Below are 18,782 nucleotides of genomic sequence, written 5' to 3'. Positions count from 1 at the left end.
ACGGAAAGTTACAACCTGAAGTTTACAAAAAAGAAAAAAATCCTCAATTATAATGGGAAATTATAAGAGGACTACAGTACATTAGCAAAGCATTGTTAAATAGCTTTTATTTGAAGGGTCACAATTGAAGAAATCTTGAGGATTTCAATCACAGCTCTGTAACTTAGATTGGCGTTGACATGTTTTCAAATTTGATTCTTTTCACAAAAGGAATTTTAAAAATGATGTCTTACTGTCTCGTTACGATGACGAAATTAACCGAACCTGTCGTTCAGCACTCTGCCTCACAAATGATATAATTCATCCTCTTGGAACACCTGACACTTCCACAAAATTTGTAACAAACAAATCCGCCTATGACCTGATCACACGCACCGTAGACTCAACACTTCATTCATTCATTGCTGCCCGCCTTTTTTGGTTTACTTTCCCCCTTCTTTTCTTTCCCCTTCTTTTCCTTTTCACTTTTTTTTTTCTTTTCTTGCTTTTCTATTTTCCTCTTTTTACCTTTTTCTTTTTCTTCTTTTTTTTTTGACTTTTTGTGTGGTTTTTTTGGTTGTTTTTTCCTTTTTTCTTACTTTTCTTTTTTTATTGTTTCTTCTTTTTTTTTTTTAATTTTGAGTTTTTTCTGTTTTTTTTTCTCTTTTTCTGTTTTTTTTTTTTTTTCTTTGCTTTTGGTATTTTCTGTCTTTTTTTCTTTTTCTTTTTTCTGTTTTTTCTTTTTTTTTTTTCGTTTTCTGTTTTTTTTTTTTTTTGGCGTTTTTTTTTTCTTTTTTTGTTGGGTTTCGGTTTTTTCTGTTTTTTTTTTTCTTTTTCTTTTTTCTGTTTTTCTTTTTATTTTAGTTTTGTGTTTTTTTTTTCTTTTTTTTTTTCTTTTCTTTTTTTTTCCTTTGGTTTCAGTTTTTTTTAGGTCTTTTTCTTTTTTTCTTCTACTTTTTTCTTTTTTCTTTCATTTTTTTTTCTTTTCTCATTCTTTTCTCTTTTTTCTGACTTTTTCTCTGATTTTTCTCTGTTCCATTTTCCTCATTACGTTATTTCACTGTCATTTCACTTATTACAATAATTACACATCCTTCAACCTCAAGTCCAACTGATTCTTTTCAACTATCAATCCAGGTTCCCTTTTCAAAATTAAACCTTTCAAAACTCCTGCTCCGTTCCTCAACTAGTTCTTCAAGAGAAAAGCACGTGATTTTAAAAACACGCTCCGGCAGAATGCTGAACGAAAACTCTTCACACGTATGCGTCAGGTACATCATTGAATGAATTAGAAATGGTAAAAATGTCAAAATACAAACACAACAGCCTAAGAGTGAAACAACTTCTGAACTCGGTTACACCGAGAATCGTTAAAGAACAAAATTGAATGCGATTAAAAATTTTGGGTCTGTCATTGCAATCCTCAAGTGTGACCATTTGATATGAAGCTGCTGCAAAGTACTTTGGTAATGTACTGATATTTTCTCAATAGTCTACTTATAATTTCAAGAGATCAGTCAAAAGTCGTAGAATTTACCCTTTGATCTTCGTAGCTCACAAAGTAATATGCCTTTCGGCACTGAACCAAGCCGCCTTAAATTTAAGGTGGCTAAAGTTATTAAAAAAAATAGCGCTTTGGTCTAACGAATTCCCTAGTTGGACTGATAGTAACAATAACTTGCTTATCAAATGATAAAGACAGCAAAAAATACAAACACTAGTTGAACACGTTTTGAGTTTTCAGTGTAACGGTTCAAAAATAATTGTCTTGAAGCCAAATCTGAACTAGCTTCGAATAAACGTAACTGTTAATATGTACTCTAAAGTGACAGACGGATTTGTAAGAGACATTCAAAATTCATTCGATAATCTCGTCACGTTATCTATCGTACAAAACAAAATTAATATAATGAAAACACAGAACGATAAACAACACGGGACAAATACAAACGATACAACATATAAAAAGTACGATGTGATTCACAGCCAGCGAAGGATCGTGTCTGGAATACCTGGAAAAAAGAAAAAGATAGTTATCCTGATGGTTGTGATTGTAAACTTAACTATTCAAAACGGCCACGCTATGGGAATTTCTATGTTCTGGGATCAAAACTCACTAGAGAACTTCCTAGAACAAAAACAGTCATTGTAAAATTATTAAAGGTTGTTGCACGTTCCCATGGAAATGTTTGACCCATACCCTCCCCCAACCATTCCGATATGGTCGCTGGAATCATAGACTTTATAAACAATGCAAGAAATCAGCATTGCGTAGGGGGGAGGGGAGAGATTTTTAGACCAAGATTGTAGCAGAGTAATTTTAAGCAAAGCTAGTAAATGATCGTTGAGCTTCTTTGAATCCAAAATGTCTGTTATCTTTTGAAAGCAATTGAGCTTAAATTGAATGACATAGCCCCCTTTTAAAGATATCAAAAGAACTACATAGAAATATTAGTCACAGAATATCAAACAACTATAGAGAACTGAAAATGAGAGAAACTAAGCCATTACTATCTAATTATTTTCTTACCACGATCCTCCACTGCGTTTGTAGAGTTACGAAAAATGAAAAAAAGACCATTCTTACAAACTCCACAAATTGTAGAGTTTGTAACGAAGATCTTCTTTTCCATTTTTGGCTACAAAAACTAAGAAAGAAGATCTTCGTTACAAACTAAGACATTACTAACTAATTATTTTCTTACCACGATCCTCTACTGCGTTTGTAGAGTTTGTAACGAAGATCTTCTTTTTCAATTTTCGACTACGAAAACTAAAAATCAAGATCTTCGTTACAAACTAAGCCGTTACTATCTAATTATTTTCTTACCACGATCCTTCACTGCGTTTGTAGAGTTACGAAAAATGAAAAGGAAGATTTTCGTTACAAACTGTAGAGTTTGTAACGAAGATCTTCTTTTTCAATTTTCGACTACGAAAACTAAAAATCAAGATCTTCGTTACAAACTAAGCCATTACTATCTAATTATTTTCTTACCACGATCCTTCACTGCGTTTGTAGAGTCTGTAATGATGATGTTGCTTCTGAGCTTTCGACTACGAAAAATATGACAGATAAATCGCAAATCAGAAATAGCTTTCGTAAAGAGTCTTCCTACAAAGTTGCAAAAATGCAACAATATTGTTAACTCCGTATCTACAAGAGACCATAAAGAGTGCAGCACTAAATACGTAAAAATACGATAAATCGCAAATCAGAAATAGCTTTCACAAAGCCGAGGAGGAAAAAAGCATCGGGATTGCCAAAAATAGGTAGACCTTTCATCTAGCGCAAAAGAAGGGTGAAGAAAAAAAATCCATTTTCTGTTCGTTGGCCGTCAAACAACAAAAGCTGTTAATTTTACTTTCTAGGATCCAATAATAAATTTAATCATCAACGTCAAGCTTTTCACCACAGAGGACCTTCTACATGATACACACAGTTTTGACAGTTAAGACAATCTCACCGAACTAGAATAGCCTTATTAAACGTGAATAAGCTGAGAGTAACATTGCTTAGAGGGGGTGGGAGGAGAACAACAGAGTCTATCTGAATCTGAGTCAGAGTTTGAATTTGAAAATGTCTTACATGACGAGCTTGATGAACAATGTCTCAACTCTTTCTGCAACCTTATTTGGAAACTTTAGCACAATTTTAAGCAATTGAATTTTACAAAATTGTGAGTAGTGTTAGCAGTATAATATGAGAGCACAATGGGCAAAGGCCTGGTTACTTACTTGAGGAAGGGCCGGGTGATATGAAATATTGCCTTGAATTTGACATCCGGACGATGAATAATACAGCTTGCGAGATTCTCTGCAAAGCTGAAATAAGCTAACTATAAATTAGGGAATCAATTCTCCAGGATCTCAAACGTTTGCCGCTTACAATGTTCAAAAAACAGAATAAACAAATCCTGCTAAATGCCCAAAATTAGCCCAATAACTACCTGCTGGCAATGACGTAAAATAAGTAATCTTTTAAAAATGTAATCTTACATTTTAGATGTGTGATATATGTAACAACATACGTGGGTGTAATCTATGCCATGATGCAGGGCGTATACTTTTCTTCTAACCGTATTTACTCTAAACATAACAGTGACGAGCTCGAAACCAAATGACTACTCTGCGAACGTATTTTCAAGTTGTTTCCTTGCTGTATGTTATTACATTTATCATCTCAAAAATCGTATTCACCCAAAATATGTGTATATATGTTGTAAACAGTACAAAAACAGTAAAAAATCTAATAAAAATCTTTAATCTAATAAATTCGGGTAGCAAGATTCAGCTCGTATTTATCCGAATTTCTGAGGTAATTTTAACTAATTCGTATATAAGGTCATCCGCACAAATATCCACCCATGTGAACCATCAGGTATCCTTTGTGCATTTTATCGTAAAAAACACACTGACATTTCATCAATTCTTACTTATCTTTCGTCATCCCTACTAAAGAACTCATCCCGGGTGATGAAAGAAAAGTAAGACATTGATCTGTATCCGTTTGGTAGTCCTCTGGCTATTACGTTCGCTAAAACCACACTAACATTTTATGAATTCTTACCTATCCTTCAACGCGCGGTACGCACTTTTCAGGACCGAAAAAGACATCTTTGAATTCACAATTATCACAAACTTTTTCAATGGGAAATTTTCCTCCATTTCGTAAAGAGTCTTCCTACAAAGTTGCAAAAATGGAACAATATTGTAAACTCCATATCTACAAGACTCCATAAGGAGTGCAGTACTTAATACGTAAACTTGTGAACCAATATTATTGTGCTATGTTTTAAATCTTTACTATTCATAAACCTAGAAAAATGATGTTTACACAGTGCAAAAGTCTTTAGACCTTTTCGCAGTTTAGCATAACAGCTGCAAATTACTTTTTGCTAAGCTGACCAAACCTTTCTCCACGTCTAAGTTTTTAGTACTTGTCTTGTGTTAATACTTACGACACGAGAACTGTTTGCTCCTTCTTCTTAAAGTCCGAGATGGTACGCGGATTAAATACCAGAATTACATTTCCATCAACATCGTGTAAACCTAAAATATAAGCGATGTTATCATAGTGAGCTAATCAAACAAATAACAAATCTGACTGAATGACCGAATGACAGAGCGACCCAATGACTGGCTGACTGACCGACCGGCCGAACGACCGACCGATTGACTGACTGACTGACTGACTGACTGAATGACTGACTGAGTGGCTGAATGAATGACTGACTGACTGACCGACCGACCGACCGACCGACCGACCGACCGTCCGAACGACCGACCAATTAACTGACTGACTGACTGACTGACTGGTTGACTGACTGACTGACTGACTGACTGACTTACTGAGTGACCGACCGACCGACCGACCAATTGACTGACTGACTGACTGACTGACTGGCTGACTGGCAGACTGGCTGGCTAGCTAAATGTCTGGCTGACTGGATGAATGAGTGACTGACTGACTGACAGACAACCCACAAAAGTCGATGGTTTTTAAGATCAACATTTCTCTTCTAACAAACTGTTTAACTCCGTCCGTTTTAGAATTACTGATGTTACTGATGCACTTAAAATTCCCCGTTAGTTCTTGTATACTCCAACAGGCTTAAAATTAAATTAAGTAACTGTTACCTTGGTGTTCTTCTACAGTTACTGACCGGGGTAAATTAACATTGCTTCAGTAATATTCACTGTTAAGGTGGCTTTTGATGACGTCAACTCATAAGTTGGCATCATCAAAGGCCACCTCAACAGTTCTTCAGTTCACGGTTGTTTCGCCTAATAGAAATGAAAGTTTGTTTGAATTACTGATGGACTGGCTAGCTGACTGGATGACTGACTGAATGACTGACTGACTGACTGACTGACTGACTGACTGACTGACTGACCGACCGACTGACTGACTGACTGGATGACTGACTGACTGACTGACTGACTGTCTGATTGGATGAGTGACTAACAACCCACAAAAGTCAATGGTTTTTAAGATCAACATTGCTCTTCTTACAAACTTTTGAACTCCGCACGAATTAGAATTACTGATACACTTAAATTTCTCAGTTAGTTCTTGTTTAATCAGTAAAATACCCCTTCAGGTTGCTACTTTTCTGTTTTTCTACAGTTACTGACCGGTGTTGATTAACATTGCTTCAGTATTCTTCACTGTGATCACGTTATCAAAGGCCACCTTAACAGTTCTTCCGTTCAAGGTTGTTTCGCCTAAAATAATTGAAGGTTTGTTTGAATTACTGATGGACTGGCTAGCTGAATGGTTGACTGACTGACTGACTGACTGACTAACTACCTGACTGACTAACTGGCCGACTAACTGACTGACTGACTGACCGACTGACCGACTGACTGACTGACTAACTGGCTGACTACCTGACTGACTGACTGACTGACTGACTGAATTACTGACTCACTGACTGACTGACTGACTGACTGACTGACTGGATGACTGAGTGACTGAGTGACTGAGCGACTGACTGACTGACTGACTGACTGACTGACTGACAACCTGACTGACTGACTGACTGACTGACTGACTAACTGACTGACTGACTGACTGACTGACTGGATGACTGAGTGACTGAGTGACTGAGTGACTGAGCGACTGACTGACTGACTGACTGACTGACAACCTGACTGACTGACTGACTGACTAACTGACTGACTGACTGACTGACTGACTGACTGACTGACTGACTGACTGCCTACCAAATGAACGACTAGCTGGGTGATAGAACAACCGACAGGCTGATCGAATAAATGATAGAGTGGCGGCGACTAACCCCCTGTGTAACTGACTATCTGATCATGACTGTCCGACTTGCTGACGGACCGACTGTTGGCTGCTGGCTGAACGTTCAATCAATAGAAGTAATGGAATAATTAACTCATTTTATTTACCTTCGCCATTCTTCAGTGGCGCTACCTTGTTTGCTTTCGTGAACTTTGCAGCCGGTTTCTTGGGTTTCTTAGGCTTCTTAGATTCCTTAGAATTATGAGATTCATCTTTTTCTTTCCGTAGCACAGCTACATTTTTGTCAAGTGCCATTTCCTTTCCAGTTTCGACAGGCAACTGGGATCCTTCTTTGACGTGGATCTTTTTCGCCAAAGCTTCACCTTTAACTGCTGGCAATTGAACTGCTTGCAGTTCAGTTGATGCCGAGATCACCCCCGGCTTGACAGCTGAAACAACAAATCGTTAATAGTTAGATTCTGGATCAAATTGTGTTGTTTCTGAGCAACAGGTGCCGTTACGGCCTTCACTACAGCATAGTCATCACCACATAATAATTCTTCTTCTTTGATAGTCGACACTAAAGTCATTTCGTTCACATTTACCATACCTGTAGAGGCGTCTTTAGTTGTCTCTTCGATATAAGCCGTCGATTTCTTCATAACAGGGGTTGCGTCTGTCTCCACGGCTCCAATGTCGACTGATTTAAACTCATCGTTGGCTCTACCTACTTCCGCGGGTTGGCTAGAATTGTTTGACTCAGAAGTAACCGCGGTTACTGAAACACCTGGTTTTGCTTTATTTGATTCATAGCTGTCTTTGTTCCCATTCACCTCCAGGGAAACAGAGCTGGCGTTTGCTGCGCTAGTGATTTCCTTTGATGAATAAGGAAACAAGGTCAAATAATGCACAATCGGATCACAAGACATCAAACCTTATACTTGGATCTTAATTCGAGGGTATTCTGGCACCTCAAAAGCCCAGAAAAAAATGTTGCCATATCGCAAGCCACATTTCAGGCGATTTCTAAACTGGAACAGGTGCATATTCAACCTTGAAAAATGTTGCCGTACTATTCAAGGTCTATGCAATGTTTTAATTTTTGAGTAAGTTGACCATATTGCGTTTATTTTGCGCAGACCATTTGAAATATTTAAACAGAAAAATACCGCATTATTTAAAAACATATAATTATAAACAGAATTTACTGAACTTTGTGAATAATACTGTGTTCCTCGATTGCCTGCTAATTTGAATTAATATAGGAGGATTATCGTAGTTCTTTACCCAACTTACGAAAAGAAAACTTGAAAATATTGAGGCTAGAAAGGACGAACAAACTACAGGAAAAGTGCTCTACCAACTTAGCTATCACTCCAACTTGGAGCTGGTCATTTTTTGAGTTCATAACAATATCAGTAGCGTGAGAGCCTCAATTTTTTTCTTGCTTTCTTTTTGCGTTTACCTGTTTGAATGGTGAGTCAAGAGACAAAGCATTTAGAGACTCCTGCACGCTATCTTGTGCCTTTAAAATGATGTCAAAGATGTATTCGCTCAGTTGCTGGGATTCAGGTGATTCTGAAGAAACACTGCACTGGGCATCCCTCTCAGATGACTGAAAAGAACAAAAAAAGAAGAAAAGAAATCTTAATTCTGAGTCGTTTCTCATGCTGGTAAAGGGAGGAGTCTTTGCAAAAAGTATTTGTGACCTACCATGTCAAAGCAGTCTATAAATTATTCGCTAGATTTTAGCTTTTAGTTTGTCATGAATTTGAAATCGATAAAATCTTTGAGCCTGTTTTGTGTTTTTCTGTTTTGTTCTTCATCTTCTTATGTTTTTTTCTTCTGTTTCTTTTTCTCCTCATTACTTTCATGTTATGGATTCCACGTCGATTTCATAAACACCATTTCTCTGCTTGTCTTCTTGTATTACTGTCGTTTCCGCAGCAAGTATTTAATTTTGAGTTTGCGTTTGCCAGATTTCTTTGAATTCTCTTATTCAAACAAATGAGCCAAAATCCCAAAACAGAGCGCTGCAGTAATTAATCTTGTACGAATTAAGGCCACGTAATACCGCGGCAACACTTCTCGCAACTTCTTCGCAACGTGCAACGTGTCTCGCAACTTGTCGCGTAATAAATGTTGAATGAAAGTTGCGACTGTTTGTTGCCCGTATTACCTCCTCCGCGCGCAACAATTTTCATTTTTCCAAAAGTAGACGCCGCTTCTACTTTTTGCGACATGAAAATTTATTGTGCGCGGAGAAGGTAATACGGGCGACAAACAATCGCAACTTGCAACGCAATATTTGTTGCGCGACAAGTTACAAGAAAATGTTGCCGGTATTTCTTGAACTTTAGTTTTATATTTTAAAATCCCGTCAAACGATCCACAAACCTTGTCACGAAGTACCTACCTCCATGTTTTTTTTTTTAAGGACAGCTTACTCACAGTTCAATCTACAAATCTTTGTCTAAATAATCTCTGCCGAAAATTGTGCAACTTAACTTATTCGCCGCAAAAACTGATTCAATTATCTGAATTATCTACGTCATAATGAAATACCTAAAAAAAAATTGCAGGCCTCAATCGATTCTAATTAATTCAGTATGTTCCTGTATGAAAGCCATGAAACAAACTTTAGTTTAAAACGACGATAATACTACTTTCCTTGTGCTAAATTTTCGAAAGAATGTGAAAATTAAAAATTTTCAGTTACACAAAGATTTATTCCAAACACAAGTTCCTTCGCGTAAAAAAATTGCGCGCGCATGATGTTTTGCATGGTCAACCAGCCTCGCATTCTCGACCCCAGAGCCGCTCGGCTTTGACTACGTCATGAGCCAAAAAGTCATGGCCGTCAGTCATGCGCAAATGGGAAGAGCTCTGGAGTCGAAAATGCCGGCCTCGTTTCCGTTTCCAGAAACGTTGCAGGGCCTGCGCTCCCCATTCCGCTGGATAAGTGCAACTCTGGCTCAGGGAACGAGATTGAATCCCAGTCTACCCTCCTATCTTGAAATAGTCCATTTCCTTGGCCAGTTGGAAATCCAAAACGCCTGTGTATCACCGCAATTTTATCAAACCTGGTCACTAAACAAGTAAAAATTGTCGTCGAGCTCAATCCATGAACGCCGTTAAAAGAATGTTAATAAGGATACACGTCCCGGATATAAGCCCCTCCGAAAATACGCCACCCAAGAATTGACGATAAACTTTAACAGAGGGGCAAAATCTTCTAATAACAAGAGCTTAGCTTACTCAGAACAGCCCGAATCATGCTCGGGTTAGCTGTTTAAACTTTAAGGTGGTGTTATCTCCAAGCCCGTATTGGAGCTCAAAGCGCAAATACAGAATACAAGAATACAGCCACCTCTAGCGACCGGCAGCAATAAGTTGTGGCTCTAGCTAATCACAGGGGAACCAATCATGATTAGGCAAACCTCCCAAAAGAAAGCCCTCCCCTAAAAACAAACTCTTTCAATCTCATAAAGGGACTAGTCGGTGGTCTTAATAACGGAGTTTGTAGAAATGGACGATTAACCAGGATAATACATATTAAAATAATGATAATATTTAATTAACTTTATTTAAGTGTCAAAAATACTTTAGCACGTACGCTATTTGGAGACACAACCTAAAATAATTTTTAAAATACAAATCAAATATTAAGTCTACAAACCATATGTATGTACAATACTGTAAGTAATTACCAAAATTTCTTTTACAATTTTATATCAATTAACTACAGAGTCAGATCCACAATCATTACTGACTAAAGTTGAAAGATCCATCTGTCCTATTTGCTTCTTGAAAAGATTCAAATTGGTCGCATTTCTGGTGTCCTTAGGTATGCGGCGCCATAGTGTCGGTCCACGATACTTGATAGAGTTCTTTCCGTACCTTACCGTGTTGAAGTGGGGTATATATAGCAAAATCAGTATTCCTCGGGCTATAATGATTTCTCTGTTGATTAAAAAGATCTAATGTATATGTGGTGGAAATGCCATGCTTAACTTTGAACCGATGGCTGAATGGCTTCGGTCTTGGAAGTCTATGATTATAAAAGGTTGGTAATTAACAGGTATACTTAGAAGGTCTTCGTGGGAACTACAGTTGTCTTTGAAAACTGCCCTTAGGCCCTTCTCCTGTAATCTCCCAAGTTTGCGTTTGTCCGAGGAAGTGATAAAATACCAAGCTACAAATTTTCTGGTTGAAAAATTCTTTAAGAAATGAGCTTTCGGCTACCAGCCTGCAGTCTTTGGTGAGTGATAAAAGCGCGCGAATGCATGAATATATAACCATAAGTAAGTGCGAAAAAAAGCGGAATAACAAACTAATTACGAGTTGCTATTTTAAAAGAATCAGATATTGCCTAGGTAATGGTATGTAATTGTTAACTGCTTCGTTAGTTATGGCAGTATGCCATTAGTCAAGACTGTTTTTCGCACTTGGTGGTCGCCTTTTAATATCAATCCACTGTCAATCTACTTCAAAGTCAATTAAGTGATTGTTAATTTGTCCACGCATGATTAGAAATGTTGGATCCTTCGTCACAGTTCAGTTAACTCTTCTAACGCGTTCTTTTTTCGAGTTTGAAGGCATTTACCAGTTTCTTCGATCTAACTCCAAGAGGCTGGCTACATACCCTAAAACTAGCACAAATTTTGGAGAAGAAAAACCCAGCATCCATCGCTACCTTCGCTACGCACAAAGCAATTGAACAAGATTGGATCACAGTCTCTGAGATTAAAATGTCACAGTAATCTTCCCATCTTTAAACGCATTTTTGAACGCACAAGTCGACAATGCATAAGAGAAAAAATTTCTATCTGCCACAAGCAAATTTTAAAAGTCCTGCAAAAATATCCTTGATGAACCCAAACAACAACTTTCAAGCTCAATCACTGACGACACCTCATCCGCTTTTAGTTTTTAAAGCAAAGACATGCAAAGATGTTTTCAAGCCTTAGCAAAGAATCCGATAACTCATAAGCTCCTGACAATATCTACCTCCGTCAACAAAGACAACTGGGCTTTGGATTTGTCAAACAGACCGCTCTATTTGGCTGAACGCGTTCCATGCTCGAGAAAGTACCGAAGTTTGCCCGTACTTCATCAAAGATTCCAACCAAGTGAGCCACTGAGATTGAGGTAATCGTCTGATTACCCGAAACACACAAAAGTGACACCATACGGACAACTACCGCCTCATCCTCCACAGAGCCTGTTTACCACTGCATAATAATATCTCCAAAGAAGACAAGAATTTTGATCTAGTAGCAACAATTTAAAAAGGCATTGGGGTTAAAACAAAACAAAACAAAAAATAATCTTTCCCACACCGGGAATCGAACCCGGGCCACGGCGGTGAGAGCGCCGGATCCTAACCACTAGACCATATGGGAATTCACATGTTAAGAAAATAAATATAAGAATGTGTATTGTCGGCAAGCCTGTCTAAGCGTACACAAGTTATTTGCCTAAACTATTTAACCAAGAAAGCTAGACTATTGGGCATTAGAAACTTAGGAATTGACTGACGTTCTTAATTCAATAAGCTCCCAGGCTAGGAAAGCGGTTATTTTGCACCCGACAATACGGAAATCAACTATTTAAGAAAATTTCAAGCAAGCTCGTTTTTACAGATAGCAAACTGCCAAAATCCAAAGGAGAGAATTTCTGTCTCAGGGCTGAGTGACCTGGAATCTCCTCTCCTGCAGTCGCTCAAGTCCTCTAGCTTGAGCACAGGTTACCAGAGTTCAAGCTGTGAACAATGATATCTTAAGAACGTCTTGGAACTTTCTAGTATTCCTACCTCCCAAAACCCGATCATAAATATTCCCATAAAAACTCTCAAATTAATATATTTGCGCCGTGACTACTATTACGCAAGATGATCATCGCTCACATTTTGAACCTGGGTAGCCTCTGGCTTGAGCGAAACCTGTATCCAGTCATATCCAGTATTAAAGCACCCAATCTTCGTCCATAGCGGCGCCCTTCTGCGGTGTCACTGATGTAATCCATCTTGCGCACATGTGCTGCAGTGTATGTTAGGAACTGCAAGCTACAGCAGTCACAGATGTATAGAGTGCGAGATATTCTGAAAGAGCATGATGCGAAATACCTACTTGCCAAAAATCTGCGCCAGGCTGAGCATCCTAGTGTAGTTTGGGGTGAGATCAGTCAGTTCTGTTATGCTCTCATGACTCCATAGAAATCCTTTTTTCTTTTAATTTTCCTCAGTTGCAAATAATGCTGATTTCTGGCAAGTAGACATTTTTCTTCATGCATGCGGTATTCTGAGCACAATGCGGTATTCTAAATCCCGTAATGTCAACAATTTCCAAAATTCAAATTGTTATGACTTCACACTTTGCTACTCAATAGGGATTGCTGCGTGCACATATTAACATTTAATTAATTTTAATTATATTTATATACGTTTCCTCTACACGTGTATAAACACCATACACAGCACTGTATTACATAGCACTGTATTTTTGATAATATGTTAAGTATATACACTGCACCAGTACACCGTGGCGCGATGGGCAACCTTTGCCATGTATAAATGTAGATGTAGATGTAGATGTCAGATTGCCTTATTTCATACAGTCGTGAGTTGAAGATTTTGAAGGCGAAGTCGAATTTCGCCCTTGACCTAAATCTCCTATTTCCTTCTCACATTAATGGTCACTCTCGGTTGGTGGGCAAATTTTTTTAATCAAAACGCAAACTCCATCCTGGTTACCGGTTGCCCTGTTCCCTGGGTCCGGGCCTTGTTCCAAGAAGTTGTCTTCTTTCCGGTAAGGTTTCGTTTGATGAGAATGAAGAGACACAATTGTGGCATCAGAGTAACGAGGCTGGTCGGCATCCAAATAAACAGCTTTTTGTTTGTCGCTAAATGTTTGGAAAATCCCCAAACCAGGACACAACGATCACCTTCGGTTGGAACGGATCCATGTAAGTGTCCTGGGGCCCGTTTCTCGAAAGTCCCGGTAATTTCCGGGCCCGTTAACTTATCGGGCAACTTACCGGGAAACTTTACCGGGCCCGATAATGTGTTTCTCGAAGCACCCGTAAACTTTCCCGCTAATTTCCGGGCCCGGTAAAATAGGGGATCGTTACCAGGCTCTTGCGCGCGCTACACGCTCGTTCAATAGAGAAGGAGAACGAGTTGGGACTACTCGATGGAATTCTATGGATAGGACTGTCTTCATGATTAATCGATTATTGAAGGACAGTGCAATACGTGCTAAGTTTAACTTTCAGTTAGTCGTTTTGTCAAAGGAGAGCAACCAAGAGAGATCATTATTTTGCATTGTCATGTAATTTGCAAGATATGATCGGTTGCCTTTGGTAGCTCGACTCGACAGTTTCGCTTTTCGCCATCGTACATGTATCTATCGTCTGTGAAGTATTTTTTGTACGATGATACTTCACATGGGTATGCGAATTGGAGATGCCATGTTTACATTATTTTAGAACGCGCCAGTGTGGGAGGAAGGAGGGTGTATTGATCTGCTGGATTCCGATCTGCTTTTCTCTTTGATGGTCAGTTCGTGGTTGTGCAACAAACATTTGGTGGTGTTAAAGGTAAGCTTATGTACGTTCAGATAACCATAGCTATCCGTTTTATTGTTTATAAATCAAATATTGTATTTTTGGTTCTTGGTTAGTCAGTTTATTGAAATCCTACACATACATCAAATTGGAAATGACTAATTCTAATTACACTCTTAGAAATAAACCATGTCTGAATGATAATGGTGAGCCAATTCCAATTTCTAGATTACAGATACTAGGTATGAAGCAACACTTAGTGATTTTACTCTACGTAGCGGAATTTTATTGGATTGCTATAGTCTTTATATGACTAATACATGCTCAGTTGCTCAATCGCTAAAAAAAGTAGTCTCTGTTCCTGTGCCTGAACCCTACTGTGAAACCAATGAGTGGCTGTCATGTCTGGATTCAGATTAATGGTATTAATATTCAACTTTGATCATAATAATGTTACAAGTATGATAAAGTTGTTATCTTATTATAACTTGATACAGGAAGTCAGTCTGGCAGCTGGTAACACTGCACTGCTGCTGTTACAATTTACTGGTAATAATAAATATATTTGCACCTGAATAACACTTGGCTGCCAAATTGCTCACTTGAAAATACAAATATTTGTGATTTTTTGTTCAAAAATCAAACTCATTCCAAAACCAGTCATGCATTATCTTGGAGAGGGGAAAGGGAGGATGCTAGTGATAGCAATTAATATCAGTGGGAGTTTTTTGTGGTCAGTTTATGACTATTTTGCCATACTTCTGGTCAGCCAAGATTAACCTACTGTATTGGATTACAGTCATGACCTTTGGTGATGATCACTGAAATGATGTTTAGGACAACAACACTTCTAATAGTACTAATAATTTATTGATGATTTAACCTTTTAGGATAAAAAAAAAATGGACAGGCACAACACCAACTGGGGCAAACAAGGAAAAGGCCACCAATTTAGACACTTGCTCAAGCTCAGCTGGTAGTAATATATTCGAACCATACAATAATTGATATTTTCAAAATAATCTAATCACCAGTACATTCTGTGTGAATATTCATTTTTAATTATTAGTGTCTAGTAATAAAAAATGAACAAAAGCTAATGCTGTATTCAAGTGACTAATTATATAATAGGTTGCAGATCTCAATTTTATGTTCCAGAATTAAGTTATACAATGTAGCCTATCCACTGAGTGTCTCCAATATATTTTAAGTAATTAGTTTATACCCTTAAGGGGTAGATGCTAAATAAAAATAGTAACAATAATAAATTTTAGCTGCAAGTTTTTCAGGAATCAATATAGGCCGAAAAACATTTAGTGAGTTAATGACATTGAGTTGGCAGAACTAAGGAACCCTATAGCATTTTGGAACCTTTCCGAAAATGCTACTTATACATAGCTATTAAGATATTGGTCAGGATATATCATCATCATCATCATCGTTATCATTGATAAGGTTCTTAGCAGCCGACCACATGCATCTTTTTAATAGCTCCGAACATGTGCTGAACATGTGGAGATTAGAAAGTATAATTTATTGAATTCTAGGCAAAACAATTATTTTTCCTTTTGTACTTTGAAACAGTGACTGCATACTATAAAATGAAGATGCAAAAGGTGGAATTAGAAATGAATCATTTCAAAGAACAAAAGAGAGGAGGAGGAGAACTCTTGGCGTACCTCTAAGGACCAGCTCTACAGAAAAAAAAATTATTGAAAAGAGTAATATTATTGATACACTGTCCATTAATGGGTACATTTTAGACACTCACCATTGTATTGCCTGTTTCTCGAATCTCTATGTTGAATGAAATGCGCAGTGACCCAGCAAGCCTCAACACTGAAAACTTGGGGAACGGGGGGGGGGGGGAGGGGGCTAACAGAGTATTACATTGTTCATTGCCCTTTTAGAGTGCATTATTTGCAGGAAATAGGAAAAATGATGAGAGTGTATCAACCTTTTTGCAATAAATAATTATTATTGCTTGTAGCTTTGAACATTATAGACGTCTATATCTGCATTAGAACAGGTAATTAAAGCGCATGTTCATTAGACCTGTGACTTTGAACAGTGTTGAATATTGGGGCCATATAACTCCAAAATATAACTTTAATTTCAACAATACTAATGTATACTATCCCACTGGAATCTGATAGCCAGGTTAACAGGTAATATTCTTGCTGGATATCTTTGACATCAAACTTTTCACAAGTCATCTCAATAATTATTAATGCAGGCTATCAGATTTTTTTGTAATTTCTTTTTTTCTGCTTGTCATTTGAACTGGTAAATAAAAAAGATACATCCCTGTGAATGTATGAAACATATTTTTGAACTGCAGATGAAAGATTAAATAGAAGAAAGTTGCATAAATAACGGTGAAGGTCTTTCTTCTATTTAAAATTGATACAATAATTGCTTCATATTTATCAACACCAAAAAATTCCCCACCGAAATGTTTTCTAACCAAATAAATCTGCCAAAAAAATTAAACCTAAGCCACCCAAAAGTCCGACTGAAAATCCCTAACTTCAAACCCACAAAAGCTTTCATACATCAGCAACAAATATAACTGAGTACCCTCCCTTGGGGTGGGAAGAATAATGGGACTTAAATTATGTTTTGGTTAATGGCTTAAGTCAGAAGCTAATTGTTTGGCAGATTTGAGCCCTCAAATTACAAAGTGAGCATGGAACCATATAATTTTCCGACACAAGAACCAGACTGTATGTATGCCAAAAATGTTGTATGCCAGGTCATTTCAAGGTGGCTACTTAACTTTTTACATTCTCATGTTGTTTCACTAACAAAAATAGTCACTTTCACTTTCATGAAGTCCTATATTACAAGGAAAAGAAAGTATTGAAATACTTTAAAAGAATTAGCAGTTCCCATATTTTTGAGTATGTCTAACCTTATGTAAACATTTAGTAAAATTGAGTTTAATTATCACATGTAAAGGATTTACTGCCAGTGCAGTTTTCAAGCTCATTTAATTCTCCCAATTACTCATGTATGTACATTTTTCTTAATTAAAATTTTCATTAAAATTCAATTAAGTTGTTCACACTCAGTCTTCTTCCATCAGTTGTTCCCCTGCTCCTGATGTTCTCAGTTAGCCCTCTTCTGTCAGTTGAACCCCTGTGGATGAAAAAGAATTTTCAATAAAAATTATCTTGAAAAATAATTATTCAATAACAATTTAAAAACATTATTCAAGTTATTGTTCACAAAATTATTTAAGTGCATATTCAGCTGTCCTTTTTGGTTATGTCTAAGAGTGGGCCTCATGCCCGAAAATCTCTCGTGCAGCTGTTCTTGTCTGTACCATGCTGGCACTTGCTTGGTTTGGCATGCTTATGTCTGCCTGTTCAGTTGCAGTTGTGGCTGCTCATTCATTCATTCAATACATTATTTGGGCAGTTCAGTTGTACGTCTGCTTTCCATGGCCCAAAGAATATTTTCATACGTTTTTTATTTACTCCCCCTCCCCCTACCCTACCCTACCCTTGCCCCCAGTTATTTTATTTTTTTGTTTGTTTGTTTGTCCTGTGAACTCCTATGTTACACTAGGTCAGTAACACAAATTCCTGTATTTGTAGTTGAAAATGACACCTCCATCACTTTCGTTTTTTTCCCCAAATTTATGAAGTGTTTATTTACAACCATCAATGACTTGAGTACTGAGTGGGTTTAGTTTCAATTCAGCCGGATTTCCTTTTTGTTATATTCATCTTTCCATTTCAAACACGTTAGTTATTTCCCCCCCATTTTCGTAGTAAATGCAGCTAATTCGGTAATTCTCATACGGTACTTTTTCGGACGATCGGAAGCAGTTTCTACGTAAAAAAAGCCAGCTTTAATCTCAAACAAAAAGCATCTAAGGGCCACGCACGGGCAAGTATATGCTTTACGGGGCAAAATTGCAAGTCCTCCCGGGATAACCGAAATTCGAAACACACTGAGCAAATTACTGTAGCTCTGGTTTTTACCGACTGAAACCAACTGGATTACGAGTTTGTTCTAGTTCTAAAATTGCAAAATATTTACCTGTGTTTTCGCGGACAGCGGACAGCTTCTCGTACTGTACGGTATCTCTCGAAAGGTTTTCTCCAGTAAACTCGTCAACAAGCGAATTTATTACTTCCCTGGATAACCAGTATCTTTCTATTATTTCTCTTTCTTCTATTTTGTCTAAAATCAATCGCTCTTGGTAAGTACGCGACCGACAAACCGGGACAAAAATGACCGCCTCCGGCGGCCATCTTGTTTTCTTGCAACAAAATATTGCTTCCCGTAAACTTTACGGGCACTTTACGGGAGGTCATGACCTCCCGTAAATTACCGGGCAACTTACCGGGCAACTTACCGGGATCGTAAATAACGGGAGTTTCGAGAAACACCCGTAAACTTATCGGGGGCTTAACGGGCAACTTACCGGGCCCGATAAGTTACCGGGACTTTCGAGAAACGGGCCCCTGTA

General features: G+C 37.8%; 1 protein-coding gene, 1 long non-coding RNA gene and 1 other non-coding gene across 5 annotated transcripts; all 3 read right to left on the bottom strand.

Annotated features, from left to right (window-relative positions):
* Nucleotides 1-664: 664 nt before the first annotated feature.
* LOC146473335 (uncharacterized) lies at nucleotides 665-9,389 on the bottom strand. 3 transcript variants are annotated; one of them, XM_085118555.1, is made up of 10 exons: nucleotides 9,150-9,389; nucleotides 8,199-8,348; nucleotides 7,344-7,608; nucleotides 6,901-7,182; nucleotides 6,118-6,207; nucleotides 4,941-5,031; nucleotides 4,550-4,663; nucleotides 3,718-3,804; nucleotides 2,978-3,036; nucleotides 665-1,991 (listed from the first exon to the last, which is right to left on the bottom strand). In XM_085118555.1, exons 1-10 carry the CDS (start codon nucleotides 9,153-9,155, stop codon nucleotides 1,960-1,962), a joined length of 1,176 nt encoding a protein of 391 aa, XP_084974681.1. In that variant the 5' UTR covers nucleotides 9,156-9,389; the 3' UTR covers nucleotides 665-1,959. The 3 variants fall into 3 exon arrangements, with proteins under 3 accessions (XP_084974681.1, XP_084974680.1, XP_084974682.1); XM_085118554.1 differs by lacking the exon at nucleotides 9,150-9,389 and having other exon boundaries at nucleotides 8,199-8,590; XM_085118556.1 differs by lacking the exons at nucleotides 6,118-6,207; nucleotides 9,150-9,389 and having other exon boundaries at nucleotides 8,199-8,591.
* A 2,677-nt stretch (nucleotides 9,390-12,066) lies between these two features.
* Trnae-cuc (transfer RNA glutamic acid (anticodon CUC)) lies at nucleotides 12,067-12,138 on the bottom strand. The gene has a single exon. It is a non-coding gene; the product is annotated as a tRNA-Glu (tRNA).
* A 5,135-nt stretch (nucleotides 12,139-17,273) lies between these two features.
* Nucleotides 17,274-18,724, bottom strand: LOC146473333 (uncharacterized). The gene is made up of 2 exons (XR_014866427.1): nucleotides 18,350-18,724; nucleotides 17,274-17,440 (listed from the first exon to the last, which is right to left on the bottom strand). It is a non-coding gene; the product is annotated as an uncharacterized LOC146473333 (long non-coding RNA).
* Between the last annotated feature and the right edge of the window lie 58 nt (nucleotides 18,725-18,782).

The sequence above is a fragment of the Pavona decussata genome, unplaced genomic scaffold, assembly GCF_977016875.1.
Source record: "Pavona decussata unplaced genomic scaffold, jaPavDecu1.1 SCAFFOLD_94, whole genome shotgun sequence".
Classification (NCBI taxonomy): domain Eukaryota; kingdom Metazoa; phylum Cnidaria; class Anthozoa; order Scleractinia; family Agariciidae; genus Pavona; species Pavona decussata.
The sequence above is the reverse complement of the archived record's forward strand: the minus strand, read 5'-3'. Positions and strand labels throughout refer to the sequence as shown.